This window comes from Nannospalax galili, unplaced genomic scaffold (assembly GCF_000622305.1).
Source record: "Nannospalax galili isolate Female #2095 unplaced genomic scaffold, S.galili_v1.0 scaffold461, whole genome shotgun sequence".
Taxonomy (NCBI): Eukaryota; Metazoa; Chordata; class Mammalia; order Rodentia; family Spalacidae; genus Nannospalax; species Nannospalax galili.
The window spans coordinates 11,037,786-11,056,537 of record NW_008349975.1 but is presented as its reverse complement, the minus strand read 5'-3'; the positions used below and the strand labels follow the sequence as shown (position 1 = coordinate 11,056,537).

General features: G+C 37.2%; 1 protein-coding gene across 4 annotated transcripts in view; it reads right to left on the bottom strand.

Moving 5' to 3' along the window:
* Tenm3 (teneurin transmembrane protein 3) overlaps positions 1-18,752 on the bottom strand; it is a 654,883-nt gene that overhangs the window by 95,623 nt on the left and 540,508 nt on the right. For 2 of the 4 annotated variants that reach the window (XM_029570439.1, XM_029570442.1), the window contains 2 exons: positions 2,774-2,800; positions 160-306 (listed from right to left, as the gene is read on the bottom strand). In XM_029570439.1, the coding sequence (XP_029426299.1) occupies positions 160-306; positions 2,774-2,800 (174 nt within the window). The remainder of the gene's footprint in view (positions 1-159; positions 307-2,773; positions 2,801-18,752) is intronic. The other 2 variants (XM_029570440.1, XM_029570441.1) reach the window with 1 other exon arrangement.

Sequence of the window (18,752 nt, the reverse complement as noted above, 5' to 3'; positions counted from 1 at the left end):
GCAATCATCCCATCAGCGCTCATACACTTTCAATCAATCTAATCTATAGGGATCACAGTTTTTTTTTTTCTTTTTTTTACAACAGATAACTACATAGTCACTATAGCTTAGAAACCTGTGCTCTGGTGCACACTTGTTTTCTGGCTCAGAATTTCTTACCTCCTTCATTGTCCTTGCTATCTGTACAGAGAGTCTCCATGGCTACATCACAGCCTGCTCCTCTCCACCCTGGTTGGCAAACACAATGCCAGCCGTTTTGGTCCAGTGTACATCTTCCATTGCTGTTGCACAGACCAGGACAACCCTCTGTCAAGACAAAGAAGGAAAACACCAGTGATTTGAGTATTGTAAGATTTTACACCTAAAGTAAACAGATATGGGACACTTAGTGGGAACAGGCCTTTATAAACAGCACAAATACTGTAATTGCACATGGATAGAAACAGCAACGTTATCTAAGGAATCTAATTCTTATCCAAGTGGCATCTTTGATTGGCCTGACCCTTGAGACACCACTTACCTGTACAGGACAGTAATATTTGCAAGGATCCACTAAAATAATTTCAGGCCAGACAAAATTAACTTAATTTTTTTTCCCTTTAGCAAAGCAACAAGGTATAGTCCATGGTTTGAAAAAGTATCAAGAAGATAATTTTAGAACCACTTGTTCCAATTTTTAATCTGGTGCAGACATAACTGGTTACTTTTTAGGATGTGACTCCTTAAAGCACCTTGTTGCTTTAAAAAAATTCCCCCTAAATTGAAGAACATGAAAGTGGGTATGAGTTTATGAATGATGTTAAAAAGAGAACATTAATTTTATCTGGCCTCAGAGTTGCCGAATATTCATGTGAAATTACAGTGCATTAAATAATTGCACAAAGTATAGGCCAGTATTAATGACTATACTTTATGCCAAGAGTACATTCCTTTTCACAGAATAAGCAAAGCTTAGGAAATAGTGAAGCAGCTTAGCATCTATTCTAACAAACATTAGGAGTCAGGCTGCATACGGATGGGACAGGACCGACAGGATTTCCAACTAAATGTAATAGCTGTGCATATTTCATTACTTAGGACGGACAAAATGAAATACCATAAGGACCACAATAAAACATTGATAGACTGAACAAAAACACGGTAGTGACGTGCTTCAAGACAGATAGCGGAAAGTGATATTTTGTGACAATCTCCCTAAGGCTTTTATGCTGTTACCTTTATATCCTATCTTGTCTGCTTTTATGGGCAAGGAGGGAAAATTTGGGAAACAATTAATTTAATATATCCAAAATCTATAATTGTTTCAGTCTAAAATGACATTTTTTTTTCCCAAAAAAACAAATTTCGTCACTTCTTACTGATGACATCTGGCATGCAGCCAACATGATCTGTTTATGAAGGATGACACTCAGGTGGGTTCTGGAGTTCTTGTTTATGAGTGTGACATGGCACTGACAGAAGCAAGGATATAAATGTTCTAAACTCCTGCAAAGAACTGCCTAGTCATGGAGCCTCTTCAGCTAATTATTAATCATTTGGTATAAAACGCATGTAATAAAAATACTTGCTACAGTAATTGGAGTTTGTTTTATAGCTTCTTATCATTAGAATGCTGAATGCCCCTCTTATTTGGGGCATAAAATTTAAGGGAACAGTCTGGTTAAAGATGTTTAAGTCTGTATTCAATTATTCATGTATTAGTTTCCCCTCCTCCACTGTGGAACTTGAAAGGAAAATATCTCAGAGATGTTCTGTCTCTGAAAATTACAGTTAACAGGAAGAAGACTGTTTTGACAGTCTCTCGTGGCAGAGCATAATGCAATTATACTTGTGGATACCATCAGGTCAGGATGAGATTAATTTTGCTGCTTATTTTCTTTTCAGACAGTTACCATATGTATTTATATATTCAGTATATAAAAGGTAAATTTTCCTTAAAAATGTGTTCTTTTGTTGTTTTTAACAAAAAGGAAGTATTTAATTGCCCCTCTGCCAAGGTGCAGCAAGCACTGTCTGCATAGAGTGAGGAAAAGAAAGCCTGGATATTGCCATGAATATTTTCATATTCTAATGGAAAGCACAAACAAGGAAAGGAAAATAGGAAATCTGAGGAGAAATGGAAAGGGGATTTTCTCGCTTACAACATTGTTCCACCTATTGCTGAGATAACTGAAGACTTGAGAATCTGCTGTTTTTTGCTGAGCAATGTCATCAGTTCTCATGCAACAGAATGCACAAGATTTGTAATGTTTTCTTAAAAGAATAACAAAATGTAAATCATATCACATATATTCTGAAACATTTAGAAAAAGCCAAAGAAGTTTCTATCTGAGGATAAATGGGATATCTCTCAACATATGTTAGCTAGAATCTTCTTTAGGGTGACAATTTCTTATTTTGTGATAAGAGCATTCATGACACTTTAATTTATAATTTAAAGTTCATTAGCTGAGGTTTTAATGATGAGGATCTTAAAGCAAAATAAAATAAAACAAAAAACAGCAAATTTACTGTAATCTTCAGTTTTGGGTTTTAGTGAAAAACTCATGTTTTACATAAGAATGGAATCTGTGATAATCCAAAATTATAAAAATGAGACACACACATTTAAGTCTCATACTTTAAATTGGAGGCATTTCATACAATGTAAGCCCAATTTCTAATTTATGAAAATATGCATGAAACAGTCTATCGTTATATCTAGTGCAATCTGATACATAGTTAAATAGAGATACTTAAGCAGATATGTCGACAAAGAGTAAGTATACAGTACCTTTCACTATCTTATCCAAATAGTGAGCTTGGGAAATTAAAAAGGAAAAAAAGAACAGACAGACATTTCAGAAGTGTCACATGGGACAAGGAAATTTCAGAATTTACATGCAAAATTGAGTAGCTGCAGCTGACGTAAGACTCACATCACACAACAGAGATGCACTTTGTATTTTCTAAAAATGCAATACAGTCACATTTTAGTCAGTGTGATCATGACTCTAGGAACCACACATTAGAAAAGTGTGCAGGCACGCTAGCAGCTAACACTTCCTTTCCCAGGGTCTTTGGAATATATGTCACTTTCACTTTCTTAAAGACTACAGCTAAGCAGAATTAGTGGAATCAGGTCTTTCTTACTCAAGAATTTTGGACATTTATTGCTAGAAGATCTACAGTAATCAAACTTTAACAGCTACTAAATAAGCAAAAAAGAAAAAAAAAAGAATAATTGAGCAAATGTGTATTCCCCTTCTGCTAGGAAAAGGCATATGTAGCTCTGCAGAGGGCTTCTCCAGTAGCCCTTGGCTCCATGCCAGATGGACAGGCTGTATCACATATGTAGTCCATCAGCAAATAGGAGCATTCTAAGATCCTGTTTCTCTTCAAGAATCATCTTAAAATAGGTTCTGTTTTTCTCAAACAGTTTATAGGAACAGCTGAGATCAAGACAGTGTCTCTGGCTGTATCTGTACCTGGCCGTGCCCATGTATTTTTCAGGAGGCTACAATTAGGCTACACCTTTCTCCTTGACAGAGACACAAAGCCACTCTTCCTTCACTCACTGTAGAGACCTAATATATTCTTAATAAGCTCAAATCTTCTTGCTTTGTCAAAATTCATACATCTTTAATGATCTAAAATTGCTTTTCAAAGATGCTTATGTTGATTATTTTTCATTACTGACATATGCAAGTGGTAGCAGAACTCTTAACAGAATGATTTAAATTGAAACTTTCACGTGAGACACTCAGGTCTGCTAGCTGTGTCATGTGGGTAAACAAACCCATAAGTGGTTTTGACACATCTGTGTGTATATAAAAGGATTCTTTGCCTTGCCACAGGATTCCATTAGAGGCCTCTGAGTTGCCTTTAAAAATAAGCACGTTTATAGCTAATTGACAACATATTACAAGGGAAATTAAGGTGAGAGAAGAAATGGTGTTAGGCCTTACTCTGCAATCATAGCTTGGTAACCCTCATTCATCTCTTAAACATGAAAATAGAAATGTGTTACTGCATCACACCATTGATATGGTTTCTTAATCATTTCTTCTTAATAGTATGTAATCTACAAGAATGCTTTTTGATGATTTTAATGTAAACATAATGATATTAATAATTCTGGAGTTTCCAGTTCCGGCAGGGTAGTATTTTCAAGGGAATTCTTAGTTTATAAAAATTGGTAACACTGATCATAGCTTGAAAATACATCATTTGCTTTTATATTGTATCGACTACAGTTAATGGCATCAAAATAAAGAACACAAGATTCTGATCTGGATCAGCAGTTTTAAGAGAGGACTGAATTATTTCCAACCAGTCAACCTGTTAATTTACTAAATCAAATCAATTATACAAAGCAATGGATTGATTTGCAGGTAAAGGCAGGGTTGTCAATTGGTCAGAAGGCTATCAGAAAGAAAGCTGAAATTAGAAAATGCATTTAAAATACACAGTAAGTCATAACTGGCATAATAGTTTAAATATTAAAAATGTAAGATTCACAAAAACCCAAAAACCAGCTATAAGGAAAAATATTTGTATCAAGAAAAAGATACCAAAATTGATCATTTGCATATCATCTATCATAAAGAATCACTGATAAGACTAAAAAAGGAAAAACAAAATCTTATATTTTGAGTTTGAAGAGTGAAATTTTTGATAATACAACAAAACTCTGGTTCTAAATAATGAAGAAGTTAAATGGCAATGTGGATATATGAAGCTCAAATAATTATTAAAAGTAATAATTGCAACAATAAAAATGTCATTATGGACGCCACTACAGAAAATAATCAGAAAAATGCAGGCATGTTGTAAGACTCCATTAGGAATAATAATCATAAAAACAATATAGTATACTTAAAAATTAATATACCTAACAGTTGCAGAAAAGCACATTAAGTTTCAGAAAAATTGCTCTGAAAATGAACGTTTTAATTTACATTAAAAAAATCCTACCTACTAGATCTATTAAATTTTAAAGTTATTTTATTGAACGGGACTTTCATAAAAGTGGGTGTTAAGTAGCCCTTAAAAAATGATGCTCTAGTAAGTGTTGTATTCCTAGAATACTTTCCTTGGCATTTAAATTATTTATGTTTGAAGAAGATCCAAGTGTAATAGAGGGGGAGAGTATGTCCACATTTCTTGTAAGATCTTAGGACTTTTTGGGGTTTCATGTCTTTAAGAACATACATACTCACAAATACAAGTGCTCAAGATAATTTCTGATTTTCTAAGAAGCCTGCTTCTGAATGCCTTGCAGAAAACGACATTTTTATATATGATCCAGGTCTCTTCAAGTTCAGACCAGTTTCGGAATGATCAGTTTCAGACACACATGAAGTGCTCTGATTCTGGTCTTGCTTCCCAAGGGTTACAATAAAGGCTTGCTCTGTGCTACTAGGCCAAATGCTTTATATTTATATTTAACTTTTATATTTAATCCTCATCATAAGCCCAGGGTGTATATGCAACTGCAAACACATATGTAATATGCATATAGTAATACAGATGAGAATAATGAGAAGAGGAAGAAGAGGAGTTATTGCTTTGGGGAACACAGCCAACAATATGGGTTGCCAGCTCTACTCCAGAGGCAGCTCTAACCACTGTCATGATGCCTTGATTTTTATTTTTATTATTTTTTATTTTATGTGTATGTTTATATTGCCTTCATGTAAGTGCGCTCCTGTTGTGCAATGCCCACAGAGGACAGAAGAGGCTGTCATCTGACAGGCAAGCATTGCATGGCATGGGTGTACTTACACATGCAGGTAATACACTCATACACATAAAATAAACATTTGTTTTAAAAAATAATTTTCATCAAAAAAAGTTAAAACCAAGCTGAATGTAGTAGCTCGTGCCTGCAATCCTAGCACAAGGAGGCTGAGGCTGATAGACTGCCAAGAATTCATGGCCAGCCTTACACGGTAAGACCTTGTCTCAAAAAAACAGAGAGAAAGAAAAGGAAAGTAGAAAGAAAATTTTAAAAAGAAAAAATTAAAAACCATAAAGAGAAATAATTTTTCTTTGAGCCTAAAACTAAAGTTTTTTTGTTTTTGGTCTTTTTTTAGACAGGGTCTCTCTGTAGCCCTAGCTGGCCTGGAACTCACTGTATAGACCAGGCTGGCCTTGAACTCAGAGACATCTGCCTGCCTGCCTTCTGAGTGCTGGGATTAAAGGTGTGTGCCACTACACCTGGCCTGGTGCCACCTTCTTTTAGAGGCCTTCTACATTGCTTCCATGAGCAATGTAAATAGGTGTATCTTTCACTGTGAATTGAGGGGACAAATAACAGACAGAAACAGCTTAAAGGAGGGATTCATTGTGGTTTCTGGCTTCGGAGTTGTTAGTTTAACATGGCAGGGAGGGTGTAGAGGAGTAGGGCAGGTCATGTCATGGTGGGCCAGGAAGCATTTGAGAAGGGGGAATGTTGGCACTCAGCTGCCTTTTTCCTTTTATTCCATTCAGGTTACCAGCTCATGTTGGTGCCATTCAGGGCAGGTCTTCCTCTCTTAGTCAATCCTCTCTGGAAAGGCCCTCACAGACCCACCCAGAAGTGTGCCTCAGTCTCTTGGGTGATTCTAAATCCAGCCAAGTTGATAATGAAGATTAACCACCACACGAGGTCTACTCTAAATGTCACAGTGAAGATATCTTTAAAAGACTATGGCTCATTATCACCTTTGTTTCTCAAAACATTCTCAGATACAGTTATCCCTGGGACACAGAAAATGAAACAACTTGGCAGATGTCAAGTCTATGCACTGAAAGTCTTTGGTCTACTTGCTAACACTGATAGGCAGACTGGTAAATTTTGGGTGTGAAAGATTTGGGTCATCAAAACTGTTTTATTTATATAATTAGTCTATAAGCCTTCAATGTCAGAAAAGCAAAGAACTGGTTCTATATTTTTTTTTTACATATACTTCTCTGGGTATTCTATTTATTATATTATTATTTGGTCTTTGTTGAGACAGCGTCTCTCTGTAGTCTCAGCTGGTCTGGAAGTTTCTATGTAGACCAGGCTGAACTTGATCTCACAGAGATTCAACTGCCTTTGCCTCCCGAGTGCTGGTATTAAAGGTGTGGGCCACAATAACCGGCTTTACTTTATTAAAGATTTATTTTGTGTATGTGCAGGAACCTGCATGAGCTTATGTGTACCACATGTGTGCAGTGCTCACAGAGGCCAGAAGAGGGCATCAGATTCCCCTGGAACTGGAGTCACTGGCAGTTGTGTTATCATGTGGGTGCTGGAAACTATACCTACGTCCTCTCCGAGAGCAATAAGCATTCTTAACTGCTGAGCCATCTCTCCAGCCCCTGGGTGTTCTTTTAAAAACAATTCTTCTCTATTTAAGTCTTCCTTTTGTATTTGGAGGAAGAGAGATGGAAGGGAACCCCAAGAATATCTTCTGGCTTAGTAGTAGACTTGGGTTGTAAGGCTGTTGAGAAGATACCTGCTCACAGATAGTCTCAACATCCATTTCACTTGCTATTTTATACTTTCTCCCTCCACCTGTACACTTTGCATGGATGTGGTCTCAGAAGTATATGTATCAGGATACAGGTAACAGAGAAAAGAAACATCAAGCTGTCGGGGGCTGGAGGGACGGCTCAGTGGTTAAGAGCACTTGCTGCTCTAGCAGGGGACCCCAGGGAACCCTGGGTTAGTTCCCAGCACCCAAATGTCAACTAACCACCATCTGTAACTCCAGTTCTAGGGAATCCAACACCCTCTTCTGATCTTTCTGGGCACTGCACACATGGTCTACTTACATAAAATAAAATAAAAAAAATAAATAAAAATTCAAAAGACTGAGATCAGGGGCAGCCTGGGATGGTTGACATTGTGAGTTTCAGACCAGCTGGGGCTACAGGGAGAAACTGCTTCAAAGAAAAAAAATATCCAATAAATATCATAGATGTATGTGATTCTTAATATATAAACCTTTCCAATGAGAAATGGGCTAATCACTGTATTCTCATTGTCTGGTACATAAAGTACGATGTGTCAGATAAAGTGACTAAATGCACTTATTATGAAGGCCTTTGTATATTTTATGTGTTCTAAAAAAGAAGCTGCCTTTGGGGAAAGAAGTAACAGTGGACAGCACTTCATTTACAAATCTTTCCCCATTCTGCTACCCATCTGATCCTCTCTCTCACCCTGATCAACTAACTCATACACAGCAGTGTTAATAGTTAACTGACTGTTAACTGTGTGTGAAAATGATACTAAGCATTTAAAAGACATTAGCTGATGGGATTTTCATTCACCAATGAGGTAGGAAGTACCATTATTATCACTCCCACTTTAGAATGAAGATACTGAGACACAGGAAATGAAATAACTTTCCCAAGGTCAAAATGCTGGCAAGTGGCAAGACAAAATTCTAGGCAGGTCATCTAATGCTGAAGTCCACAATTTACTAAGTGAGTTATAGTTACAGCTCTGGAGACCGAGAACTCTGTCCCTGTGTAAAACAGCAGAAGCACTGTCTGTCTGGACTGGCCAAGAAATTTGCTTGACTGAAAACATCTGACAAAATGGAAATCTTTACCTGAATGTGCTGAACAAAGGGAAGAGAACAGGAAACAGAATGGAAATGCAAACGGACTTGAACTATTAAACTGCTGACACTGCAGCATAAGCAAGAGTGTCTTACAGCGCTCTTAGAAGAAATGCTGCAACATGTTCTAAGAACCCAAAGTTTGGAAAACCAGTGGGCAGGGAAGTCCAAGTAAGGCTAAAATCAGAATGAATGAAAATGAGTTCAAAGAACAAAGAGCAGATGCAGTTCAGCTGCTGTATAAGCGCTGCACCGGAGAAGTACTGCTCAGCAGCAGGTCTGAAGAAGACTGATCATTTCAAAATGATGTCTAAGGATTGTAGAGGCCTGCTTTAGGGGAGGAATGGCGTTATTTGAAGGTCTCCTTGAAATAAGGGTAATTCCAAATTTGCTTTCCTTCACCATCAAAGTGATCCTTACAAACATAGAGAAGAAGTAAAGGCAAATCAAGCTGGTTACATGTATATTAAGTAGCTCACGAGGGAAAATGGAAATGGTCGTCTGTGTGTACACAGTTGCTGATGTTATGGGTTAAAGTTATGAGCTATTCCCGTTGTTTCTGCTGCTGACAGTGTGCTTGGTTGGAGCATATTAAGTAATACAGTATTTTCACAGGGCTGCTGAGTTGACTGGGGCATAAGTTAGACATAGGCAAATAATACAGAATCAAGAATGCTGAAAATATTTCTCTGTTTAATTACAACAATCAAATCTTAAGGGCCTATCTCCAGAAGAGGATAATTCAATCAGACCAGAGCATAATAAAACAGACATTCTTCACTGTGGATGTTGCTGCAAAGTCCTTGGAGTAGAGGACAGATTTTGTATTTAGCATTGTGTGCTTCATAATTCTTTATAATATGGACTTTAAAAAATGATTCGCATTAGTATCTCATTAAAGTTGTAAGTAAGTATCATTCTTAGATTATTCATGTACCAGTTCTAGTAGGGTGACAGAAAAGCTACCGTCTGCAAATAAGTACATATTAAATCCATTTATTCCAATCAGCAGCCGTTTAAATCAGCGTGCAAGCTGCAGACCCATTGAGTTGATGTTCCTTAATTGGTACTCACTGCACTGTTTTATTACTGATTACCACATCATAAAGGATTATGACACTGACATAATTTTAAACACCATAAAACAATTTTATATTCTTAAGAGTTTACTTAGGTCCATTAAAATATGCTTTTAAAAAATCCACAGAGTTCTTACTCTAAGATTAAGGGAGAACATTTAAAATATTTTATACCATGTAGGAAAGCCAGTGAATTTGAATTTTAACATCTAGTAAATGAGATGGTATCAGGTACAGAAAAATAACTTGTGTGCATATGTACATCAATGAGCTTTCTTAAACAACATTTATACCCCTAAAACTGAAAGGACTTTTATAAAGACTTTCTTTAAATATTTGAAAGTTTGCATGTTTTATTCCTTCCTTCCTTTTTTTTTTCTTTTTCAGAAATTTGGTGTATGAACTATCTGCAGAAACACAGTGCTTCTTGCATGAATCTACCCGGGTAAAACACTATGCTTGGTTTGGAGCATTTCTTATACCAAGACATTCCAAAAGAGTGAAATAATATATTTCCTGATTTAAGCCAGCTTGGAAAAATTCAGATTCCATGTGAAAGGTGCTTTGAGATAAACCACATTTTATAAAATCAGCCCTTCTGAAAAAGTGCCATTAGGAGCTACAGAGCTTTGTACAGAATAGTGTTTAGTATTTCCTTTGGTTTAGAATTGCATGCCTGATGGAGGACTATACATTCACCATGGTAGTAACAATGGGACACTCAGAATGTGGGCACAGACTCTCCCATGCATATGCAGAACTTGTCCAAAGAGAAGCCTATTGTGCGGCACATGCTGTACTGAGTTTTGCAATAGCCTTTGCATATGGCATGATTTCTTCCACTGGATCACATACAGAAACATGTTACTACCACATGTCTTTTTCAGTTTCCAGTTCTTGTTTGAGTTTATTGAATGACATAAGGGAAAACAGATTTTAGGATTTTGTAGATTAAAGGAAACAAAAAAGACAGGTATATTTTAGAATTATGATTTGGGAATGAAACTACCCAGAGAGCTGTTAACACTAATAAAAACATCATAGGGGCTGAGGGTATAGCTCAGTATAGAGCACATGTTAAGTATGTACAAGGCCCTGTTCAAATCCCAAGGCACTCTAAAAAATACAGTATAGACAGCTAAGGATGTAGCTCAGTGGCAAGGCTCTGGGTTCAAGCCCCAGAACATATATATGTATATATATATATGTGTGTGTGTGTATATATATATATATATATATAATTTTATGCTCTAATAGTTGGTTATTTGAGATTTTAAAACAATAACCTTAGTGCCTGCGTAATGTTAACAATGTTAATGAGAGAAAACCACAGTGATGATTCACTGATTTGGTCAGCATAGTATCACTATTTCACTAGTTTTGTCTAATTGGGAAATTTAATACTTAAGAAGAATTTGGAGTGTGGATGTGGCTCAGCTGGGAGAGTATTTGTCTAGAATGCACAAAGTCCTGGGTTCAGTTCCCAGTACTACATAAACTAGGCATGGTGGTGCACACCTAATCCCAGCACTGAGGTGGAGGCAAGAGGACTGGAAGTTCAAGGTCATGTTCTGGTGCTTACTAGAGGCCAGTCTGTATGTCATGAGACCCTGTGTCACTAAATAAGTTACTTAAAATAAAAACATTAAAAGAAAGAAAAATTTTTAGAATGAAATTCTGTTAAATAGATGTGTAAAATACAATGGGTCTTTCACAGAACATACGTCAGACACAGGATTTGGAGAAATAGAGCTGCAATTGATCTGGATGCCACTTCCCCTGAAGGTGAGCTCTCATGGCTTTGGAGAACACTATGAAAATGCCAAGGAAAACATCAATGGATGATCCAGCACCAGCTTCAAGACCAAATAACCACATCAACGGCCAGCACAGCATACTCCATTGATGTAGTAGTGGCACTTTTGTCTTGGGGGCAATCAACAGCTATGCAATTTGACTAAAAGCCCACTCAAAGGGAGGAAACTCAAGTGTGGTACTATAACATAACCTAATACACATGGCCAGAGTGGTCATAGATCTTAGACAAAACCCCAAAACTCTCACATCACTAGGCTCATGTGATTTCTTACTATGTGCAAAATATGTATCCTTATATTTACAGACAAATATCCCAGTCAGCACTCATCAAAGAAGCTCATTTTGCAGCAGTCAGAGACTAATACCAAGTATCACAATTGGTCACACACGGATATTGTCTAAGAATTGCGCAGGCCTAAGGGACACATCTGCAATGCAACCTCTATACCTAAAGCTCATGGAACATAGAACAGGGATAAAAGAAGAGGACACTAAAGAATCAGTTCTCAATAATGAAGCTCCCTCATGTAGCAGAGGGCCAGGAACACAAAGGTCACAAATGGCCAAAGTATAGAGATCAAGAGTCTGCTAAATAATGGTTCTTGCACAGGACCCCTTTATTTTTGTTTTTAAAAAATATTTTATTATTTTTAGTTTTTGTGTATGTGTGTATTGCCTGCATACAGGTAAGTGCACCCATGTCATGCAATGCCCAAGGAGTTCAGAAGAGGCTTTCGGATCCCCTGGAACTGGAGTTACAGACAGTTGTTAGCTGCCTTGTGGGTGCTGGGATTCAAACCAAGGTCTTTTGCAAGAACAGCCAGTGTTCTTAACTGCTGAGCCATCTCTCCAGCCCCATGGACCCCTTTATTAAACTTCATCCACCCAAGGCTCACGGACCATTGAGGAAGAGGGAGCAGAGAGATTGTAAGAGCCAGGGAGGATGGGCATGACCATATGGAAACAGAGTCCTACAAGCTCCTGGGAATCTGTTCATATTATTCCATGGCATAGTGGTCCCATGCAAACTCAGGCAGAGAGTGGCCAGCATAGGACTGGGAAAATGAACAGCAGACCCCAATCTTATCCAAAGGAATGTTGGCAACTGATTGCTGCTAGATGAAGAAGAGCTGATCTTTCTACGAAAAGGGACTCTAGATAGGCTGACTAGACTCAGTGGATGAACTTGCACTGGGGAACAGCTGGGGGCACTGACAACAGAGTGGGCAGTAACAGGGATAACAGAGTATATGGGCTCCAGTGGGGGGGGCTATGGAAGGTTGTCATTTGGGATCGGGGTATAAAGATGATTAAGATTGTTTGGGATGTTCTGTTCTGTATGAAATGCACACACACAAAAAAATAAAAAAAATGTAAAAAAAGATGAAAACAACAAGAACAACAAAACACAATGGGTCTTTCTTACGTCAGTTTTCTTCATAGCCAGGAAAACATTACTTTTAAAAATCAAATCGGGGCTGGAGAGATGGCTCCGTGGTTAAGAGCACTGACTGCTCTTGCAGAAGACCCGGGTTCAATTCCCAGCACCCACATGGTGGCTACAAACCGTCCTTAACTCCAGTTCCAGGGGAATCTGAAGCCCTCTTCTGACCTCCGCGGCACTGTATGACACGGATGCACTCACATTCATGCAGGCGATACACTCATACACTCATAAATAAATAAGAATTTAACTGAGATGAGTGAAAGGAATGATTTGATTTTAATTTAAAATATTTTATTTATTTTTATTTTATGTGTTGCGCAGGAGTGCCTGCTGAATGAGAGAAGAGGGCATTGGATCCCCTGGAACTGGAGTTATGAATGGTTGTTAGCTGCCACGTGGGTGCTGGGATTCAAATCCGGATTCTCTGCAACAGCCAGTGCTCTTAACCACTGAGCCATCTCTCAAACCTATAATTTACTTTATAAAAATTTATAAGTAGATACATGATTCCTTTCAAAGGTGACTTAAAAGGAAAGCAAATTTCATGTATTTGTGGGAGGGAGAGGGAAAAGGAGAGGGAGAGGGAAGAGAGAGAGAGAGCGACATACACACAGAGAGAGAGAGAGAGAGAGAGAGAGAGAGAGAGAGAGAGGTTTACCACTTGTATTTTGCGTGCTTTTAAGGACTTTCTTCCCTATGAGCTGATGCTAGTAACATATAATCTACCCATTTTCTATGAGTATTTTCAGTAGTCAGTATCTGTATAAAGTATTCAGCCTACTAATTTCAGATGACAGAAAAACTGGATATAAATTTAAATTTTGGAAGGAGGTACAGACTTTTTAATAGTTTCCAATTCCATTAAATCCTTCACTGTATAAATTGACATTCTTTAAATTATTTTTCATTTCTGTAGCTGTTATTTTTACTTTGCCAAACTGCAAGTTCTCTTAACATATCATTAAAATTTTCCTGAAAATATTTCTAACTTTCCTGAAAGAAATTCTTAAAAATCTGGCATTTTATTGAGACACCACTAGCATCATTATTATTTCATCTGTTCCTATGACAATTCAATTTTATGACAAAGTTATTAGTTTAGTACAGAAAAACAATTTCACCCACTCCACTATACACAGTCATGCATGAGCAATTGAAAATAATTTACTAGGCAGCGTCACCTAGTGCTTTGGAACATGGGCTTGGGAATGGCTCTTGTGGGCTTGGATTCTGGTTCTATTCTATATTGTATACTGGCCAAACATAATAAAAAGTTTCTATGGATGAAGTTCTCTGAACCTTGGTTTCCTGAAGGAATACTTTCATAGTTTTTAACCCATACTGTAGATATTATATGGAGAGCACTTTGTATTGCACCTTAGCATACAGTAAACAATATTAGGCAATATTAATTCATCTTATTAACAGTTTATATTTTTGAAAGGACAGACTCATGAGGTGACTCATTTTTTAAAAGACCAAGAAGAAAGTAAAAGTCTGATTTTAAGCAAATAAGCTTGGGGCTGCTAATGATCTGTTTTCACATGCCATGAAACTTGTCGTCCTATTAATGCCACAATAGACCCCTCATGCTCCAACTCCCCCAAATATACTCCTTTAGGTAGGAACATTCTTTATATGAGTGGCCTAGGTCCCTGAGTGACGACAACTTCATTTCTGTGTCAGGAAGTTTTCTTCTTCCTTGTCACTCAGTGTTGACTTAGGTACACAATTCCAAGCCAACATGTGATTCAGCTTTTTAGAATAACATACATACCGCAACTTTCCATGTATTCTGCTTTTCCTTACTAGCAATTTCTTTTCTTAAAATTAAACAAAATTTCTGTTTTTGAGACTTTCACATGAGTATGATGTATTTACATTAATTTCCATCACTCCATCTCTCCTGTTCAACCCTTCCCACACCCTTACTCTCCTTCAAATTCATAATCTTTTCTGTAATTATTACACACACACACACACACACACACACATTGCCTATTGAATCCATTTAATGTTGTTCATATATGGACATACATTTAGGGCTGGCCACTTGGGATTGGATAACCCATCAGGGAACTTGTTCCTGAAGAAAACTGATTCCCTCCTCTCCCTCAGTAGCCAATGACTACCTACTGTAGTTCTTTATCTAGGGTGGGACCTTGTGAAATTTCCCCTATCAACGTTTGCATGCCAACTGGTGCCTCACTACCACTTTCATTTGAGCAAGGTAAAGTAACATTTTCTAAGAGAGTTTGAATGGCCACATAAAATAATTTGTTCATAAGTTCAAAATGTAAGTTACTTTTATGGTAGGTATACGAAAACCAAGGCATTCGGCTATCATTTTTACATGCATATCTCTATCCATATACTGTGATTTTGCTGGGAATTTTTCATTCTAGTTCTATTATGAAATGTACAGAGCAGATGGAATATACATCACTAACTTATAGCAGACTGCTATACATTTAAATTTGTGTGTCACCATTTTGGAATAGAGGCAGAAGTGCACCCTCATATACCCTCAGTCAGAATAAGCTTTTCAGTAGTGTGGGGGACACGTGTACATGAAGTCACCATTGCATATCTCGACTATGACTATGTGACTTGGCTTACACTGGTCACAATTCAAAGGACAGCAGTTTGGAGTGCAGGAAAGAGAATACATGAAATAACCACACAGATTGTTTTCTGTTTGCATTTGACAGCAGCCGTGTGGTGTTATTTTCCCCTTCAATGTACCAATGTATTGGGAGTGAATGACTCATATGCATGGTAACCATTACTGGGGACTAATCTTGAAATCTAAGAGGTGGACTGTACATGGAAAGCACTATTTTATATTCCATGGTTCATGTGGGGACTCATTAATGAATGCTGAATGCCATTAATTCACAATTAGATCACTTATGCTTAACCACATGCTTTCTATGCACACATATATAAATATTAATTTTGGATAGAAAGGGAATCATTCAGTGCTGTAACAATTAAACAGCTGTAACCTGTCTCATGTGTTAAGTGATGGAGCTGCAGGCGAGCTCCATAAGCAGATGGTTTTACCCACCCATGCTTAATGCTAAAGACTTAAAAAAAAAGGAGGTGTTGACAAATCAGAACAAGTAGGCATAGTTTTAATGCAAATCGGTCAATTTGCAATGTAGATTGCCCTAAAAACTAATTTGGTGTATAGGAAAAATTAAGCTGGGTTGTTAAAGGATGATGTTATATCACATTTGGATATAGTAGGTTCCCCACCAACATAATTATTTACTAATTTCTTTCAACCAACTGAGCTTAATGGAAAAGCATCTGGCAAAGTATTCATATTTAAGGACCTCCTTTGCTCCTTAATTTACCCAAGGCACATGCCTGTTAAATCCCAGAAATGATAGTCATATTTCAGACAGTTGTTTTCCAGATTCATTAAAGAGGCACTCAAACTGGAGAGGGTCACTGACCCTCTTCATGAAAAGTAATGGAAAAAAAAAATGGGTCCAGTCACACCATAATCTGTGAATACAGAAAATATGGCAGAGTGGAGAAAGCCATAGCTTTTGTATGGGTGAACAGCATAGCCAAACTTGTCTCTTAACAGTAGGTACGTAGATAAGAAACAGTTTTAAGATGGAAAGAGGCTATTTTCAATTTGCCTTATTCAAGAAACGATAAAGAGAAATTCTGCCATCTAATGTATACTGAAGTAACATTGTGAAAAGAAGTAACCAGATGTCTTATAATTATGGGCTTGATTTTTTTCACCCTTACAATACAGTAAATGAAAAATTTACTCTCTCTCTCTCTCTCTCTCTCTCTCTGTGTGTGTGTTTGTGGAGACCAGGGGTTGATGTCACATATTGCTTTATTGCTATCCATGTTTTTTTACTTATTTATTTCTAAGGCAGTCTCTCACTGAACCTGGTACTGACTCACTGGCTAGATTGGCTGGCAGTGAACCCCAGGGATCCTCCTGCCTCTGTTTCCCAGTGCTGGAATCATAGGTGCTCAATGCCATACCTGTTTTTCTTTTGTTTTGTTTTGTTTTTTCACATGAGTTTGGGGATCTGAACCCAGGTCCTCATGCCTGTGAAAAAGGCACGTTACACAATGAGCCATCTCCCCACTTTAAATTTTTTTCAAAGTTTATTTTTTAATTTACTTCCTCAGTATACAAAGAATCTCAGCATATAAGAAAATTACTTGAAATTCATATCAACACATCTTTAGCTGCCTGGCATTTTAGTTTCAGGAAGACATAACAACTTTATAACCTTCCTCTTTCTAGATAATACTCTGAAATAGCTGAAAACATTATTTTGTACCTGGTTTCACTCCCAAATGCCATGGATCTTAACTTTTCAGTAAATAGGCTTCTGATGAACTTGGCAAGAATTGAAGAGAATATTTTTCATTTTTATTTCTGGTTAAATTGTACATCCAGTCAATTGAGCTTTAAAACCTAATAGATGCTAGGTTCAGATGGTAATTAAGATCTTAAATGATTCTTAAAAGATGCAAATCAATGAGGTGTTCCAAATTGAAAAAGACATTCTAGTGTCCTAGCATAGGAACAAAATGGCAAGTTTTTAATAAAAACAATATAATATAAAAATGACATATAACTCAGTTGGTTTTTATTCAGTGTTAAGACTCAAAAAAACAGTACCTTAAAGTGTGCTGCTTTGGACTCTCACTTGAGGGGAGGAAGGGGCTTTCTCTGAAGTCACTTGATCTGACTGAACTTCAGGAAGAGCAGAGTTGTCCCAGACTCCTTCCTGACATCTTATTAAAGAGAAAGCTAATTCCCATGAAAAGGAGATCAAAGGTCTGACACCTGGTCAGAGACTTTATCAACAGTAAGAGGTATTTCTCCTTTGTGCATTTTGCCCTGCTTACTCCTACGACTTATCCCTCTCTGGGGGCTCCAGGCCCTATTCCTTCTTGTGGTGGCCTTCCCCAGAACTCTTAAGTCTCAATGTCTTTCTATAGCTTTTTAGACTTCAACCATCTGGCCCTTGACTTTTCAAACACTTTGTGTGACTACTGCACTTGTACATCAATAAATTTATGTCTTTTTTCCTATTAATCTCTTGTTAGTTTGTTTTATATTGCAGAATTGAATTATCCTGTTAATCAGTCTCTTGCCAGTTTATTTATATGACAGACTTCAGTTATTAAGTCTTCAGGGGTAGAATGGAAGTTCCATCCTCCCCTACATCGGCTAACATAAATTAAAAAAAAAAATACTTTTAACAAAATAATTAAAATTGTCTTAAGATGAAAATGGGATTTGAGGAAGAACAATGGGAATCCTAGACATGGGTATATTTGTACTTAAAAAGTCTATCATGGCATATGACATGTTAATTCAGATGAACAGATTAAAACAATTCCTTGAGACTTGGGAATACAGCTCAGGGTAAAGAACTTGCTTAACATGTGTTAAATCTTGGGTTAAGTCTCCAGCAATGCAAAAGAAAAAAATACTTGAGATAAGAATTTATACCAGGGTATGATAAGGAGAAAGAAGAAGCTCAACAGAGGTAGGACCATAGAAGCAAGGGTATTTGTAAGGAAGAAAGGGGGGAAGTGGGGGCACCTTACGTGGGACAACCATGATAGAGGGGTAAGACGGTACAAGAGAAAAACAATGCCTAGCTAGTAACGAAAAACAGAGGGAACCATATTATTCCTACAATCTACTGACAAATTATACATAACAGATCAAGAAATATATCTCTAGATAAGGTTTATTTGAGACCAACTGGTCATTACCCAAGATTTATCTGCAGGACACCCAGTAATTAAAAATGCTAGAATGGTGGA